The sequence below is a fragment of the Oryx dammah genome, unplaced genomic scaffold (genome assembly GCF_014754425.2).
Source record: "Oryx dammah isolate SB20612 unplaced genomic scaffold, SCBI_Odam_1.1 HiC_scaffold_29, whole genome shotgun sequence".
Classification (NCBI taxonomy): domain Eukaryota; kingdom Metazoa; phylum Chordata; class Mammalia; order Artiodactyla; family Bovidae; genus Oryx; species Oryx dammah.
This window is the reverse complement of record NW_024070213.1, coordinates 7,672,323-7,691,066: the sequence shown is the minus strand read 5'-3', so window position 1 is coordinate 7,691,066 and position 18,744 is coordinate 7,672,323. Positions and strand designations below refer to the sequence as shown.

Here is an 18,744-nt window from a genome sequence, read left to right as displayed (position 1 = left end):
ACTTGTATAATACATCCTAGAGATACTGGAATTTTCAGTCTGTAGACATTTGGTATGAATCTAAACGTTTGTATCATGCTCTATCCCCACTAACGGTGTATGAAAGCCACAATTCTCCGTATCCTTGCCAATTGTTGTTGTTATTTAGTTGTTAACTTGTTTCCGACTCTGTGACCCCCGTGGACTGTAGCCCACCAGGCTCCTCTGAAATTTCCCAGACAAGAATATAGAGTGGGTTGCCAGTTCCTCCTTCAGAGGCGCCTCCTGACCTAGGGATCAAACCCGCGTGTTCTGCGTCTCTTGTATTGCAGGCAGATTCTTTACCTCTGAGACAGGGAAGCCCATCCTTGCCAAAATCGGCTATCACAAAATTTGTTTAAGAACAGATCTTATTAAATGAGTGACATAAAAAATGTGTTCTTGCAAATGTGGGCAACATTTTACATATAGCATATCAATCAATAATTCCTTGTAATGAGTGTACAGTCACTTTCACCTCCCCATGCATGTTCACATTTGCAGGGGCAACACAAGTTCGTGAAGTGTTTTTCCCTTGATGACAAGCACTTTGGAAAAAATTTTGTTGAGGCCACACCCGTAAGAGTTCGCTTTAATTTTTGTGAATAGGTGATACTTGCATGTGGTTCAACATCCTCAATTTGGAAGATAATTCAGGAAGTAGTATTCACAGGGCTTGACTTGGTGTGAGGAAGAAGGAACAGGGAAGAAGACTACGTGGATTCATGGATGGTGCCCAGATATCCATCCACAAATAGAGGGATAGTGGGGTTATTCGTAGGAATAAGAAACACAGAACAAAAGGTATAGATCTTGGGGGAAGGGGGCAGGGGTGAACTAAGCTCAGCGCCAGTGGGTCATAGGGGTAGCATCTCGACCAGATGCAACTGATGGATACACCCTGCGGTAATATCTATCTCCTCCTCTTCTTGTGCCCGTTACCTAGTTTGTACTCAGTCATGTCCAACTCTTTGCAACCCCACGGACCGTAGCCCACCAAGCTCCTCTGTCCATGGAATTCTCCAGGCAAGAATACTGGAGTGGGTTGCCGTTTCTTCCTCAAGAAGATCTTCCCAACCCAAGGATTGAACCCTTGTCTCCTGAATCTCCTGCACTGGCATGTGGATTCTTTACCACTGAGCCACCTGGGAATCCCCAATATCTAGATGTCTCTTTTGGCAATCAGGGAATCTGAAAAGCTGAATTAGTGATCAGAGGGTTTCAAGGTAAACCGAGAATGTCTTAAAAGGAGTTGGATGACCCTGTGAGACGTTTCCTTCTGACTATGGAGAAGTGGGTGTGGTAGCTCAGGAGCGATAGCCAGGCCTGACACGCAGGCCTAATCACCTTACATGCAGTGATCTCATGTTCATTCTCCCAGCAACTCTCTGAATTAGGTAAGACCTCTTCCCTTTTAGAAGGAATGACCAGAAACAACTAAGGTGTACTGAGTACTTGCTGTATGCCAGGCACTGTGATAAACATTATTCATAAGTTATCATGTTTCGTCTGCAAAACAGTAAGTCTAATCAAGAAGTCCACTTTACCAACGAGGAACCAAGTCACACAGCTGCCAAGTGACAGAGTCAGGATTTAAACCCCGTCCTGACTGACTTCTTACCTGCCTTACTGTCTAGCGTGTGTCCTACACTCTCCCACCATCCAGCTATCAGCAGGCAATTTCTTCTTTATGAATGGACTCTTCATTTACACGTGGCACTCCACATTTGATTACATTTTCATTTGATTAGGCTACATATAATCCAAGCTGAAGATTCAATTCTGTGTTTTTGAAACCATGTGAAGTTTTCACCCTGATCGCCTTTTGTGTGATAAAATTCCTTCAGTCATTCGCAACATGGCTGACTTCAGTGTCAGATTCAGGGTGAAGACCCAAAGGAGTCAATTGCCTGGAGAGAAGGGCGTCGAATCAGAATTCCCGGTTTACATCAGAGCCTTCCCTTTGCCAGGTCCATGCCCCCTGACTACTCTCTGCAGAATTTTCCCCTGAGATGTTTCAAAAGATCTTCTCTAATAGGTGTTCCATACCTAGTCCCATGGTATTTGGGCTAGGTGGCTAGGGATGTTTGAATGCTGTTTAGCCTCAAGCTGCACCATCTGCAAACAAGGCAAATCTTTCCCCAAAAGTCATGAACTCTTCAAAAAAAATCAGATGAGAAACCTCTCAGGAGGAAATGATGGGCAAAATTTCCAGGTGTTGTGCATATTTTTTCCCTCTGTCCCCTTTACTGTGAATGTGGATATAAACCACTAAAGAGAACTGAATTATTCCTGAAGGCCAGTTCTGACTTTAGCCCAACAAGGTGAATCCATCCTATAACAACTTTAAGGTAAGTCGGTACTGCCCTTTTCAAGTTGCCTTTCTACTGCAGTTTGGGGTAAATTAGGCCTGAAGTCACAGGACAGAATTCATCCCTGTTGGCAACATGAGTTGCTTAAGATTTTCACTTCTAGGTTCTTATTTATTCTCCTAGTCATTCATTTAAAAGGCAATAAACAACATCTACAAAAATCAAAGTAAACTTGACAGTAAGGAAACATCAACTAAGAAGCATGAGATCTGAAACATGTTTAAAAGTTTTTAACTATCTCCATAGAAACTGGTTTAGGGGTTTCTTTGGGGAGACCCTGCCATCAATTTACCCAAGGCCAAACACAGAGAAATCCTGTAACATGTAGGTACCTGAATGAATGCTGGTGAAGCCTTCCTCTGCAAAATTGATGTCATAAACACATTTTATTTATATTCAAGCATTTTCCTCCATCATTTTCCCCATAACTACATTATCTTTAAAGCACTGCCTAAACATGGCCTTTTTTTTTTTTAAGCTGTTTTATCGAGAGCGGATTAAAAGAAACACCCTAAAATGTCATCAGGTTGAAAAATAATTCAATGCTTCTTTGGTGAGAGTGCCGCCTGGTAGGGGCATGTGTACACGTGGTGGGCAAGAAATGAGTTTAGTAGATCTGGTCTTAAAACATCTTCCCACTGCTGTGATTTTTGTTTCCTGATTATCAAAATAAAATATGTTCATTGTCCAAAAAAACCTAACATTAAAAGAAAAAGGAAACAACTCGTAGTTGGTGTGAGTTTTGGATGGGAGCCCTGGGAAGGCGACGGAGAGGAACGCACGATCTGTGGCCTGGAATACTGGGCGGCAGGGTACCCTGCCTAATAAATTAACAGGGTTCCCAAGGGCCCCGGGCTCAGTGCCATCCCCAGGGCGCTCCTCTTCGACCACCTGTGTGGCGACTTGTCGCCTTCCCTGAGTAGCTGCGCGGCCCCGTCACCCCGCCACCCAGTTCCCACCGATCTCCTACGCAAAGACCCAACCCAGGCACCTTCCCCCGTAAATGTCCACCGACTGAAAATAGATCCCAAGCCCGCCCCTGACCCCCCCCAAATCCTCCCCTTTAAAGGGAGCCACCGGGTGACGCCGGGGGAGTTTGCGGAAGCGCCAACCGCGTTGGGGCCTTGGGCGGATCCCGTGATTGACCCGGCCCCGCCCCCCGGCTCCTCTTCCCCCATTGTGTGAGCGGCTCGGGCCCAGGCCCCGCCCCCTGCCACCTCCCTCCGGAGGCCCAACCCCTCCCCTTTTTTTCACCCCCCCCCCCCCCTTGGCTCATTTCCGGCCGCCGCTGCTACCGCTAGCCTGTAAGGAGGATTCGGCAGAGGGAAGAAACAACAGCCGCCATCTTGTTTGTGTGCTAGGCTCGGGGGGAGAGAGGGCGAGAGGGAGCGGGCGAGAGTGGGCAAGCGGGACGCCGGGCTGAGTGCGAACTGCGGGAGCGAGAGTGCGGAGGGGAGCTGGGCCGGAGAGAGGCGGCAGGGGGCCGAGACAGTGGCAGGGGGCCCGGGGCGCACGGGCTGAGGCGACCCCCAGCCCCCTCCCGCCCGCACACACCCCCACCGCGGCCCCGGAGCCGGGCCGGCGTCGACGCCTAAGGGGGGACCATTACATAACCCCGCGCCCCGCGGCGCCTTCGCCCGCCGTCGAGGGCGGCCCCCGAGCGGAGCCCCGGGGGGCGGGCGCTCCAGGCACCTGGCCGCCGAGGGTGGGGGCCGTAGCGGCGGCCGTATTTATTTATTTTCTGCGGGAGGGGAGGGCGAAGGAGGAGAGAGCGCGGCGCGAGAGGAAGCCGCCTGCGCCGCTCGCCAGAAGCGGGGCCTCCTCGGTGGGCTCGGCGTCGGCGCGGGCAGGCGGCGCTGCTCAGCCTGGCCCCCCTCGGCCCTCTGGGCCGGCGAGCTCCGCGCCCGGCGTCCTCGCCGCGCCTCCGCCGCGCGATGTGAAGCGGCGGCGCCAGCCTGGCTCTCAGCTCGGGCGAGCTCTCTGCGGCCATTAGGGGCCGGTGCGGCGGCGGCGGCGCGGAGCGCGGCGGCAGGAGGAGGAGGAGGAGGGTTCGGAGGGTGGGGGCTCAGGTCCGGGAGGGGGCACCGGGAGGAGGTGAGTGTCTCTTGTCGCCTCCTCCTCTCCCCGCTTTTCGCCCCCGCCTCCTTGTGGCGATGAGAAGGAGGAGGACAGCGCCGAGGAGGAAGAAGCTGATGGCGGCGGCGGAGCTCCGAGAGACCTCGGCTGGGCAGGGGCCGGCCGTGGCGGGTCGGGGACTGCGCCTCTAGAGTCGCGAGTTCTCGGGGATTCGCCGCAGCGGACGCGCTCGGCGCATTTGTGTGCCTGTGCCCTCCTCCGGGCCTGGGCCCAGGCCCGGCCCCTCGCACTTGCCCCTACCTTTTCTATCGAGTCCACATCCCTCTTCAGCCACCGCGATCCGGCGGAGAGAAAAAGGAACTTCCCCCCACCCCCTTCGGGGGCCGGCGGAGCCCCCTAAGCCCACCCCCGGGATCCGGGCGGGGACCCCGGGCTGAAGAAGAGATTTCCCGAGGATTCTCCTTTTCCTCGCCCGTATCTCCGAAAGAATTAAAAATGGCCGAGAATGTCGTGGAACCGGGGCCGCCTTCAGCCAAGCGGCCTAAACTCTCATCTCCGGCCCTCTCGGCGTCCGCCAGCGATGGCACAGGTTAGTCTCGGGAGCCCTGGCCTTCCACCTCCTCCTCAATCTTTTCTGCTTGCAGCACCTTTATTCGTCCATATTTTCTTCTCTCTTCTTACTTCTCTGCCTTTTGATTGATTTTAAAGGTGTTTGAATGAGCTGATCGAAGGCGTCCAGTAGTCGAACCATTTTCTTTGCTTCCTAAACATTCGTTGCCACACTATGTCATATCGATGTGTGTTCTGGAATTAGGGCTCTTGAGTGGTGCTGTAAAAATGGCCTTTATTGTCGTTATCATGCAGTTTAATTTTGGAAGTGCATTTGAGTGTAAGGGCTTTTTTTTTTTTTTTTTGCACTTTTAGTTGTAATTTGTGGTTAAGTGAGGAATTGTGAATTCTTTCTTCCTGATCGTTACTTGTCCTGTTTTCTCTACTTTCTACTACTCTTCAAGAATTCCTTTTTGCATAAAATTTTCTGTTGAGGATGAAGGTGTAAAAATTCTTGGTTTTACTTGTTTGTGTGTGTGAGATCCAGGATTTCAGGCTTGATGTGAAGTTAAACGTCAAACCTGAAATTTGGTATGAATTATTTTACTAACCATTCTTAGCTCCCTCCGCCCCCTTATTTGCTTTTAAAATCAATACGGAGCGCAGTTCATTTTATCTCTCTCATTTCTCTGGTGCCAGACCAAAATGTCTGAATTTCTGGCGTTTTAGGTTGGGAGAGAGCAGAGGCATTTTCTTTGCAATTTGTAGTTACTTTGGGAAGAGTTGGGGGGTTAACTGATTCTGTGGAGTTATGTACTTGGAAATCAAGACTAGAAATTGAGAGTCCCAATCAAGAACTGCCCACATAAACTGATCATACAAGAATTTAAAATGTGTGTTAAGTTTTGCATTTGTAGGTTTTGTCTTTTTACACTTTAAACAATGTATGGGGATACAGATTGCAGTTTAAAAAAACTTCAAATTTTTTACTTCACTCAGTTGTGGACCAGCCTTTTGTCAAGAGAAATGAGACTTGTATCATTCCCTTCTCACAGTGAGTTTGGTGCTATCCTGATGGGCACCGACCTTCTCTTTGGCTGTCATAGTTGTTTGAGGTGCCAGGATAATGAAGACGAAGAATGGCTGGCCATCTGACAGTCTACAAGATGTTCCCCTTTACTACGGAGCATCTCTTTAACACCCTGAGAAAACAGGCTCAACGTCATCCCTCCATCTGCCAGTGATAGTGCATAATGGAGTTAAATGTACCCTTTGAGTTTGTAGAGAACTTCTAAAGCATGGTTCTAAGTAGTTTTCCTTTCCATGGGTGAAAATGTAAGGATATGGCAAAATGCTTTGGATTTTTTGCTTTTAAAAGATGTATCCTGAATTTAAGATAACCTGCAAAGATTGAGGATTTTTGCAGAGTTCCTCTGCTTCAGGCTTGTAACGTTGACAGTACATGAACTTTGATCTGTCCTCATTACTTGAAGTTTCTGTAGTCTTCAGGGATATTTTTTTTAACCCTCAGAATTCATACACGTATTGAGTGTCGTATTCCTTTGCGCTTATTAAAATGTCGCTCGGGAGGACTTTCAGATTACCTTTAGACTCCTTTTCCACCTGTGGATTTTTGTGTTGTTTCTTTAGTTTTTGTGTACTGTGGTAGTTTTTGCTGTTTAGTTTTTGTGTAATATAGTAATAGATTTGAGTTAGCCAGTGACTTGGGGATATTGTAAAGAAAACTTTTTACCTGTACTATTTTGCCAATTCCTCATTTAAGCAGTTTAGTCTTGGGAGTACTGCAAGGCCTGAAAGGGAGACTGTGCTCTGTTGTTCAGATAGTTCTTTTCAGGTTGATCTGTGTACTTGGTAACTTTAACTTATTTTGGTAGTGTTTCACCTGACTTATACACAGAAACTGTTTTGCTACTTGAAATACCTGTGAATAATTGTAAGAGTACTAAATGTATCAAGTAGGTTTTTATATTTAAAAAGTTCTTCAACATTGAGATTTAACTCAGTGTTAAGAGTTTATCTTAGTTACTTGTCTCTAAATTTTGTAGTGAAGATTGATTTTTGTACCCCCGCCCCGCCCCGCGTAAGATTCTAATCCAGGAATTGGTTGGTGTCTAATTTTTAATCCTGACCAGTCTGGATTTTTTGATTGGGGCTGGAGGAAGGAGAATGAACATTAAGAATATACTGTCCCCCTGTGAACTTCACATTGGGCACCATTGTATTTCGATCGATTGACTGTTTTTACATCAAGCACGATGTAGTTTTAAGTTTGCAGGTAACTTTAATAGAAACACTTCACTCTTTAAAACTTTACATTTTAAACTTGTAACTTCTCCATTTTTAGAGTTGCCACCCTAGGTAGTTTATAAATGTGAATGTAAATTATGCCTCAGTACTTACTGATTGATTTTATCTAGAACTGTTCAAAATGATCCCCAAATTCTAGACTCCAGAAACTTTTTTTGAATGATTGAGGCTTGCAGTTTTAATAGTGTACGTGTACCTGCCAAGAGTGTTTGCGTGTGCCAGTTTTATAGGGAAGAAAGTTGGAACCCAATTGGGTTGACATGCTGAAACATTACAAAACAAAATTAGTGCTTGAATCTCCAAATTTGAACTTCTAAGGTTATCCACTGATGCAGAATGAAAATGACTTATTTAATTCTCAGAGATTCTTCTAAAAAATTTTCCAGGTTGATTATAGTAGCTTGAATTAAGTTCAAGTTTTACATGTCAAAATGAGGAGAAAGAGAATTACAGCTTTTGCATCTTTATGTTCTTGTCTCAATATTCGCACATGATCCATTGAAATTTTTATATAACTTGGTATGGTTAGATCAGAATTATTTGAGAAATCAAATGACTTTCTGTCCTACCACGTCTGTTACCGCCCTGCATCATAAAAGCATTTATTTAAAACAAATTGTTTTGGTAAAATTATTGACCAGAATAGTTAATATGTAAGTCTTGCAGATATTTCTTGAACCTGTTTGTGGTGATACCTTGAGTGACAGGAAAGATGGGGATGATGCGTTGCCTTCATTGCTCACTGGACACGTTCTAGCACTGCTTTGTATACACTTGATGCTATATGGACAGTCTGGAAAGAGGCATGACAGCATGATCTGGTATATTTAGTAGGCTCTTTCTGGTCTTGATACAGTTTTGTGGCTCTACAGTGTCCTCTGTGTCAGAATTAGCTTGGATTTTATGCCTGTTTTCATTTTGAAGGCAAAGGACAGCTATACCTGCATTTGAACACTAGATTATGGTATGCAATGGATTTTTTGTGTGTATGGCAAGGATTTTTTAAATGTCTGTTTCTTTCTCAGGACACCATTGTGTCTTTGTGGTTTATCATCAAAGAAAATATTTTTGATTGGAGACTATTTCCTTTTTAGCTCTTACACCAGTGATAACTATGTTTTAATTTTATTTTGGGGGCATGAAGGTTTGCTTGAGAGTTGTGGTTCTGAAGTTTTTGAGTTATGGCTGTTCAGTCCAGCAAAGTATTGCTGACCTTGTGTTAAGTTAAATTACAAAACATTTTAAGTGCCTTAAACTCTGGCAATTGCTTATTCTTAAGACTTTGTAAGTTCATTTATAGCACTCCCAGAAAGTTGTCTGTGGTTGATAGTAAGATAAGATGACGTTTGTTAAGTTGTAAATCTTGTGTGTGTCACAGTAGAGTTCCCTTTTCCAGCTAGAGTTCATATTATTTTGCGGAGGTAAGAAATGCATTGCCATGTCCAGCGATTGGATGAAGGGGAGGGAGGAAAGGGTTTCTGCCTTGGTTGCCTTTTGGCATTGTTTTCTGTTTTACTTTGCTTTTGAACCTTCTCCTTAGTCTGTTCTATAAAACGGAGGGGAATTAAAACAAAAAGTTGAGTATTAGTGCATAGTGGGTTTGTAAGAACAGTAAGCGGTAAATAGGAAAGAAAAAGAGAGTAGGAAGAATGTTGCAGATACAAGTGGGAGTGTAAAAAGCTTCTTCCTGGTATATTTACAAAAACAATTCAAGAGTTATTCTGCCAGTTCTTACACCCAACAATTAATGGAAAAATAAGATACCTTGTTTGGTGTGATTTAAATTTTAAGGTTTCCTCCTTTGAGAATTTCTGAAGTTGATTACGCACCCCCCCCCCACTATGGCAGGCATTAAGAGAAATTAATGGGCAAGCCGAAACTTAAATTATGCCACGTGTAAAATATTTAAAACATTGGCTATTGCAGATGATTTTTTAAAATTAGGTGGATAGTAGTTTTCTTCTAAAATTTTTATGGGAAAGTTTTTTGTTACTGTTCAGTTCTTGAAAAAGATTTAAGAGAATAAATATTGAGGTTTTAAGGCCTATTCTGAACAATTTGGATATCATTTGTTTTTGAATGTACATCTTTTAAAATAAATGCCCCCAAAGTCAATTAGGAGTAATTTAGTTGAGAGTATAAAATTTAAACTACTGGGGAAAAAAGTAAAATGTACACTACTGGGAAAGTGAGTGGCTGAGAATGGGTTTTATTTATTTATTTATTTTTTTGAGAATGGGTTTTAGAGTCCAACTAGCAGAGTTCAAATCCCAGGCCTGCCTTTGTTAACTGTGAGCCTTAGGCCAGTTACTTAATCTTTCTGTCTCAGCTTCCTCACCTGTAGTGCCCAAAGTGTAGGATTGTGGTGAGGAATAAATGAGAGTTCTCTTTATTAAATGCTTAGAATAGACACTTCCCTGGTGGGCCACTGGCTAAGACTCCGTGGTCCCAATGCAGGCAGCCTGGATTCGATCCCTGGTTGGGGAACTAGATTCCTACATGCTGCAACTGAGACCAGGCACAGCCAAATAACTAAATGAAACAAGTAAATATTAAAAACGCTTAGGATGGTGCTTGCTGTAACACAGTATGAGCTTTTTAAGTGTTAAGTGTTTTTAACCTTAGCTAAATATACCCCACAAAAGCAGTGCTAGGTATATTTTTTAATGGATATACAGATAGGTTGGCTAAAGATAATGAGAGAGTAGTCTTAAAAGTAAGGCTTATGCTGCAGAGTTAGCCTATACATCATCAACTCAAATGTGAAGTTTTTTGAGAATATAAGAATATGGGAGCAGAGATCAAGAGTGTGTATATGTGTGTGTGTGTGTGTGTGTGTGTGTATACACACATACATACATACTGTCACATATTGAAGGCGATTAAGAAAGATTGTTCTTACTGGAAATGCTCAAGGTAAGAATGTCTTTTTTTCTAAAGAATCGTGTGGTTGAGCATTATTTTTTATTTATCTGGATCTTAAAACTTTCTTAAAGGAGGAGGAAGAAAAGTAGAAGGAGCAGGGTACAGCTTTTCAGTATTTTTGGCCACACCCAATAACTACATTTTACATGGAGAACCAGAGACCCTGTCTCAGCAAGTGAACAAACAGTACTTATCCTGTTTACCCTTACTTTTTGTGATCTACTCTGATATTTTCTGTTACATTTTATTTTTTTTTAAAAGTGGTGGTTGTGGTCCACTGCATTGATTTCATGAGCCACTATGGCTTGTGGCTCATGACTAGTGTTTGAAAAATACTAGTTTAAAAGAGTTGACAGGCTGCCAGTTAGTTTTCCTGTGTTGGACCAACATTTTCTGTGTGCTAGGCATTTATGCTCAGAATGAGGAATATGGTGGTAATCCAGAAAGTCATGGACCCTTCCTTCCTGGGGTTTGCAGATAAGGGGAGGAGAACAACATTTAAGTCTGATGGGGCCAGTATTGTATTTGGGAAGTACAGTGTACAGTGGGAGAAATGGGGATACCTAACCTGTAGCTACTGTTGCTCTAGTGGCTGTCTTTGAAGAAACTGGAATCTGATCTTGGGATTTGAACGATAGACAGGGTTGCTAAGAGTGAGCCCAGGTTAAGGAGAAGAGTCTGGTCTGTCAGGGAATCTTTACATTTCATCTAGCTGGGGGACAGCAAGAAATATAACTGCATAGGTTAGTAAGGGGCCAGTCATACAGGACTTACTGGCGTTACTGCTTACTAGAGTTTAGACTTTCCATTTTAGCTTTTTAAAATGTATAGACAGAATTGTACCTTAGAGTCTAAGGCTTAGATGATCGACAAATGAGGAATGGTTTGGAAAGGAAAAGGAGAAAATAGGGAGACCAGTGAGATAACTGTTTCAGAATTTCAGCTGTGATGAGAGTGGCCTGGGTTAGTAGATGAAGTGAGGTTTGAGGGGGCAGTGTGGTCAGCAGAGCTTGGTGATGTCAGGATATTGCCAGAGAGGGAAATTCCCAGATTTCAAGTTTGGGCAGCAGGATTGATGAGGATGTCATTTACTGAGACAGCAAGCATAGGAAGAGATGTGTGTGGGTATGGATGGGGGAGGGGTTTTGATGAGTTAAGTTTTGCACATTTTGAAATTGTGCAGTTCTCCTGAATTGAGTAGTCACTGTTTTCATTTGGAAAACTTTTCATTTCAGCTAACAAACATTGACTACCTACCAAGTTATAAGTGTTCACACATAAAGGTGAAAGCAAGGTGCAGGCTCTGGTCTCAAAGCCTTTAGAATCTGCTGGAATTGGTATACATATCTACACAGTTTTTCCATAAGTTATACTCTGATACAAGTTGTTAAAATGGGTTAGATGAAGGCAGAGGATAGGGATTCTTTCTTTCTTGACATGTACAGCTTCTATATTTATTTATTTGTTTTTGGCCACACTGGGTCTCTGTTGCTGCAGGCAGGCTTTCTCTCGTTGCAGGGAGCGGGGGCTTCCCTGTCGGTGCACAGGCCTCTCTTGTTGGGAAACACTGGCTCTAGGTGCACGGGCTCAGTAGTCGGCTACTTGCTGGCTCTAGGTTGAGTGGGCCTCAGTAGTTGTGGCTCACAGGCTAAGTAATTGTGGCACATGGGCTTAGTTGTTCCGAGGCATGTGGAATGTTCCTGGACCAGGGATCGAACTTGTGTCCCCTGCATTGGCAGGTGGATTCTTATCCACTGTGCCACCAGGTAAGTCCAGGGATTATTTTTGACAGAATGGGTTTTAAGTATTAGGGAAAAACTTCATAGAGGAAATGTATATTTGAATAAGGGTAGGAGAGCATGACCTGCCTTTTCTTAGAAGTAGGGAAAGTTGGGAATTTCCTTGCAGTCCAGTGGTTAGGACTCCCGCGCTTTCACTGCCAAGGGCCTGGGTTCAGTCTCTCAGCAGGGAACTAAGATCCTGCAAACCGCATGGAGCAGTTTAAAAAAAAACAAAACAAGAAGTAGGGAAACTTGGCATGGTATTTCAGGTGGAACAAACATAAGTGGTTTATATGTGACTGGAACACATATGACTATATGGTGGAATGTTTTCGTAGGAGACAGATGGAAAAGAATATTAGAGTCCTATTTTGAAAAAGACAGAAATATGCTAAGGAATTTGACATTTATCTCACCATCAGAATAAACATTTTATGAGAATAGTGGCCTGGTCAGGGGAAGAGTAGTTCCAGAAGCTTTGCACGGAATCGGTAACAGCGACAGAACCTAATGGCTGGAAGACCTAGGGTTTGTCGTTTATCTCTTGGACATGCACGTTATCTTTTGTCTTTGAGGGTTTTGGTAAGTTGTAATTTTCAAAGTGAATTGTTTATTTTGTTAAGATCCAAGTTTTGTTACTAGTTGTTTGTCATACATGTAGAAAATAAAGCCGATTAAAAAACAGTCATGCTCTTTTTCTTTACAGATGTACAGTTTCTAGGAAGCTTTTTTTTTTTTTTTTTTTTAAAGAAAAGGGTATGATAGCTTCTCTAGGAGCCCCCTAGGCATTCCCTTGGAACAAACTCCAATTAGGCAAACAAATCCAGCCCTCAGAGCAAAGCTGCTCACAAGATGTTACTATACTCAAAATCAAGAAATGATCAGTGGTAGTTAAGTTAGCATGCCGTTTAGGCTTAATATAAACATGTAATTGAGTTGATTGGTAAAGTGGGTATTTATTGAAATGAAAATAATAGTGTCCTCATCTTTTTAATTTCACACCAAGAAATGTCACAAATGTGTTAGGGTAAAGAATAAAACTTCAGGTCAGTCACTTCCCCAAGTATAGGTACACCTTTTGATGTCATGGTTGCAAGACTGTTAAGAATGCATGTTTTGAAAATTAATACGTGCTTTTGCCTGTTGGCTTTTGAAATTCAGCACCAGCCAACATGCATAGCTGTGTAATCCTATAAAACTTAATATTGATTATAAAACTTATATTGATTATTGTGTTTGATCAAACTTGTATAACTTAGAGATGTTTCGTAAAGTATTAGAAGTCTTACCTGTCTCTCCAGCGTGGATTTTTTTTTTTTTAATATAATATACTTTTTGGCCGTGCTGGGTCTTTGTTGCTGCGGAGGCTTTTCTCCAGTTTCAGTGTGCGGGCTTCTCATTGCAGCGCCTTTTGTTACTGCAGCATGCAGGCTCTGGGGCGCACACGCTGGGCTTCCGTAGTGGTGGCTTTTGGGCCCTTAGGGCACAGGCTCAGTAGTTGCAGTGCCCGGGCTTAGTTGTGGGATCTTCCCAGATCAGGGATTGAACCCCTGTCTCCTGTGTTGACAGGCAGGCTCTTTACCACGGAATCCCCACTGTGGATATTTCATTACATTTTTTAGTGTTCTTTTAAGCTCAGTATTGTAGTTTTGAATGTCTGTGATCTTTTCCTTGACAGGTGGGTTTTTATGGTTAGATTAATTCTGCTTCATCTACAGAGTGTTAAAATACTTCTGAATTACAGAACTGAGTAGAAGTTATTTATCATGAAGTTTACAAAATTGCCTTGATTTTAAAGGCCAACATTGTGATTTTTTAAGCACCCAAAACAGCTGAGTTAATTTAAGAATAGAAGTGCCCCAAACCATTAAGGAGAGATCTTTGTGAGATTGATAGTTTCATATCTAGCCAAACCATTTTCAGAATTATTAAAGTTCTGTAGATTTTACTTTCATCTCCAATCCTTATTTTTTTAAAACCTCAGATCTCTGCCCACCTTGTCACTCACCTGGCTCCCCTTCAGTTTGCTGTGACTCAGTTCCTCTCCACTCTTGTCCCATTCCTACTCATCCTCTGGCCCCACCACAGGGATTAAAGAAAGGTTTTGAGATCTGGATTGTATATTCATTTAAAAGCAGTTTTAATATCACCAGGGAAGCCCTTTAATATCACAGAGAAAGCTAGCTTAAAGGAGTGGATGGATAGATTCTGTCTTTTAGGCAGATACTTGCAAATTGACTAGTTTCAGAATAATTTGTACAGGTATTTCGCTTAATGTCCACAGTTTAAGAGAACTGAGTTTTTATTTGAATTCACCTTACCTGAAGTACAAAAAGTAAGCCTGTATATTCAGAAAATAAAGTTTGAACTTTATAAATGGGGAAAAAATTAGTAAGTGCAAGAGATTCTCTTATGCAGTAGAATTAGATTTTGAGCCAAAATTATTTCAGTTTTGCATCCTAGTTTGTAGCTTTAAACTTTTCTTTATACTCAGACAATCCACTGTTTGGGGTTATATTGTTAGTAATCCTAATTTTGAAAGTTATACTTCAGTTATATATTTTACAGTAGTGAACATGTGCCCAATTTCTCAGCTAAGTATTTCTTGTACAAGAGATGATACAGCTAAATCTGTTGTGAGGACCACAGAAATATAGAAGACACCAAGGGTAATCTACAGAATCAGAATGTAAGAATGAAAGGGTGTTTTGACTCAACACTAGTTTCCTACATGTTCAGTCCAAATTCATTTTAGTTTAAATAAGTCACATTTCTTATCCATGGTCCATTGGATAAACCTAATGTATTATGCTGAACTTTTCAAACCAGATTAAAATCTGTCCTGGTAGCCTCATTTTGTGCCACCATGTTTGGACTGAATGTATACTCAGGTGAAGAAACATTATTTTTGACCACATCGCCTGGCATTTGGGATCTTATTTCCTCAACCCAGGGTTGAAACGAGCCCGCTGCAATGGAAGTGTGGAGTCTTAACCATGGACCTCCAGGGAAGTCCTGAAGAAGCATTTTAGTCAAAGTCCTTTTATATTTGAGCATCTGAGAACTGTATATGAAAACCTGTCAGTAAACTATTTGATACAAGTAGCCTGCTGTTGATGTTGATCGGTCGATACTTTGGAAAGTAAGCAGGAAAGGCCTTACCTGGATAGTGTGAGTTCATTCATTTCAGGTTGTTCGTGATACCGTTCTACGGTGTTTGTCATGGGACACTTTAAAGGTAATGGGATAAATTTCAGATTTGTACATTTCTAATCAAAGAGAAAGGGGAGTCAGCAAATTAAACATGTTAGAAGCTCACCTTAGTATCCAGGAAAAGTTCTCTCTGTCATTTACTATCTTAACCTCCTATTTCTCAGTCCACTGTAGTCTGGCTTATGCGCTTCACTGCTCTTAACTTAGACGGCCGACTATCTCCTGTTACCTATATTCAGTGAATTCTCTCTCAAGCATGGAACACCACGAGCATTACCTTCTTGGAACCTGGTTTCCAGGACAGTATTCCTGGTAGATGGGCTGGAGGAGGGTGTTGAATTTTAGCATTCTTTGCTGGCAAGATCATTGTCCCTTAAATACGGGCATGTCCAGGTTATCCAAGCCAGTAACTTCAGAGTCATCCCTCTCTTTCTTTCCGTAACCCCCAACTGTAGTTAGAGAGTTCTTCTGATAGACCTCTTTGATGCCCCTTTAGCAGCAACCTCCTCACCAGTCTGCCTTACTCTAGACTCGTCTGTCGATTTATTCTTCATCTTCTTTGTCTGAGTGGGCTAGAGCATGCAGATTTGTTCATATCCTGAAAAGTGAAAGTCGCTCAGTCCTGTCTGACTCTTTGCGACCCCATGGACTATATTAAGTCCATGAAATTCTTCAGGCCAGAATATTGGAGTGGGTAGCCGTTCCCTTCTCCAGGGATCTTCCGCACCCAGGGATCAAACCAAGGTCTCCCACATTGCAGGCAGATTCTTCAACAGCTGAGCCATCAGGAAAGCCCAAGAATACTGGAGTCGGTAGCCTATCCCTTCTCCAGTGGATCTTCCCAACCCAGAAATTGAACCGGGGTCTCCTGCATTGCAGGTGGATTCTTTACCAGCTGAGCTACCAGGGAAGCCCTTTGTTCATATCATATTTTGCTTAAAACTCTTCAGTTGGGAAATTTTTCTCTTTACAGTAAAAATCGCAAGGTATTAACGTTAAGGGTCCTCTAGATTGCTGCTGTTATTTGTTGAATGCGTAAATTTTATTCAGCTGATCTGAACTAATCCCTGTGAAGGGCAAGTTGAAATGGGGGCCTGGGAAGGTGATTTATTTGAACCTTTATATTTTTCCTTTCCTTGAAGGAAAAGGAAGAAGCTGAGGAGCTTAGTAAGAGTCATGGATTGAGGCTGGTCAGTATTGAAACCCACTGTTCAGTGTTTGTTTAAATCCTGGCATTTAAATTTCTAATTATTTTTCCCTTGCATCTTCATACATACTACTTTTTGTTTGAGATTTGCTTTTCTACTAGTTTTAGACCATTGGGTTTTATTTCTGTTTATGACAAACTGGTTAAAGACATAATCTCTCATTTTTAGTAATCTTTTTCCTATATGCTGCTCATGAACTCGCAATCAGGTTTTTTTCTTGGAAGCCCCTTGCAGAAGAACCTAATGGGGAAAGATTGGAAGTTTGATTGTTAAAATAAAACCCTCATGTTACATTTATTGAGCTTTAGTACTCTTAACCCTTTGGGGTTTCCCTGTTGGCTCAGCGGGTAAAGAGTCTGCCTGCAATGTAGGAGAGACAGGTTTGATCCTTGGGTTGGGAGGATCCCTTGGAGAAGGAAATGGCAACCCACTCCAGTATTCTTACCTGAAAAATCCCATGGACAGAGGAGCCTGGAAGGCTGTAGTACAAAGGGTCTCGAAGAGACAGATGCAACTGAGCCCACCTCTTAACTCTACCAACATAGAACTGATACAGTTTGGGTAATTTTTCTTAGTCTGTAAGTATTTAAGTTTTGTTTAAAAATGTTTTCGCAGTTTAAAAATGTTCAGAAAAGTTATACTTCTCATAAGATTCACTACTACTCTAAAACAACTGCTAAAAATGAAGTCTATTTGCTCACTTACATAGAACATTCAGCTGGGGTCCAGGGGCTCTAACAGAGTCCCTATTCAGTAACAAAATAGTACAGTCTCAGGGAAGCCAGTGACGGATCACTAACTGCACCTATAAAATGAGAGAATCAGTCATTTCTAATCTTGGGCTCTCCCTGGGAGGGGCAGTGTTCTCTCAGAGGCCTGAGGAAAATGCATCTTCGCTCTCCCGATTCCTCCCCACCCAGTGTGTGCTGGGCATCAGGCTCTTCAGTCGTGTCTGACTCTTTGCGACCCGGTGGACTGTAGCCCACCAGGCTCCTCTGTCCATGGGCTTCTCCAGGCAAGAACACTGGAGTGGGTTGCCATGCCCTCCTCCAGGGGATCTTCCCCACCCAGGGATTGAACCCGTGTCTCTTGAGTCTTCTGCATTTGCAGGTGGGTTCTTTACCACTAGCGCCACCTGGGAAGCCCAATATGGTTCTGCTTTTATATTTTGTCTGTTTGCAAGTAAACACTACTAAGTGATCCTGAGGATCCTTTGCTCAGTCCTGCATGGTAGATAACTTTAAAAAGAGAATTAATGAATTTATACGTTTTTTAATAGACACATACATTTATATGCTTTGGAATTTTACTTTTTTTTAATATGTAAGAACGATCTTGTTCGTTCTTTTAAAAAAAACTCCATTCATTCATGGGGGTAGAATAAGTAGGCTTTTTATAGAAGAGGTAACATGAGCTCAGTTGGAAAGTAATTGGTAAATTAAGTCAGCTTGTAAGAATTAGGTTTTAAACCCCAGCTATTTGGACCCCTTGAACTGTGCTAAGTTAGGTACCAGTGGTGGCTGATGGCATTTGGGAATCCTAAATGTGCAGAACTCTGAGGCACAATCAGACTAGCTCAGAACAGTCTGGTAATCAAATGAAATAGTAAGATCTCTTTAGTCATGGGTCAAAGTAGATGCGACTCTTGAGTCTTCTTTGCTCTGCAGGCGTTTCTCTGACTGCGGTGAGCGAGGCTATTCTCGCTGTGCACAGGCTTCTCACTGTGATGGCTGCTCTTGTTGGGGAGCACGGGCTGTAGGTGCGTGAGCTTCCTTAGTTGTGGCCTAGGGGCTTAGTTACCCTGTAGCATGTGGGATCCGGATTCAGGGATCAAACCTGTGTCTCCTGGATTGGCAGGTGGATTCTTTACCACTGAGCCACCAGGGAATCCCGTGACACTCTGGTGTAGTCTTCCAAATTTAATTAATTTAATCATTGAAAATAACAAGTTTTAAGGAAAGGTTAAGAGAACTTTTATAAATTTGTAAATTACCCAATCAGATATAAATATAGTGTGCAATTGCAGAATTGCTGGAACCGTTTATTATCATGTTCATTTATTGAGTATATGTGAGGTGCTATGGGAAACGTAAATGTTAAATGAGACCCTTACCTTTCAATACTTAAAATTTGGTAAAGAAGATGCACACAAATATTTAGCTATAACAACAGGTAGAAGATAGGGAGTACACAATTGAGTATGTAACAGTGAACCATCTTAGACAATAGGAGTACTTGAATCAGACTTTGAGTTGAAACCTGAGTGGATCTTTT

The 18,744-nt window shown here is 42.8% G+C and overlaps 1 protein-coding gene across 1 annotated transcript in view; it reads left to right on the top strand.

Annotated features, from left to right (window-relative positions):
* Window positions 1–4,457: 4,457 nt before the first annotated feature.
* Window positions 4,458–18,744, top strand: part of EP300 (E1A binding protein p300) — a 68,991-nt gene continuing 54,704 nt past the window's right edge. Inside the window, exon 1 of the mRNA XM_040233224.1 lies at window positions 4,458–5,055. Coding sequence (XP_040089158.1) covers window positions 4,962–5,055 — 94 coding nt within the window. The 5' untranslated portion in view covers window positions 4,458–4,961. The remainder of the gene's footprint in view (window positions 5,056–18,744) is intronic.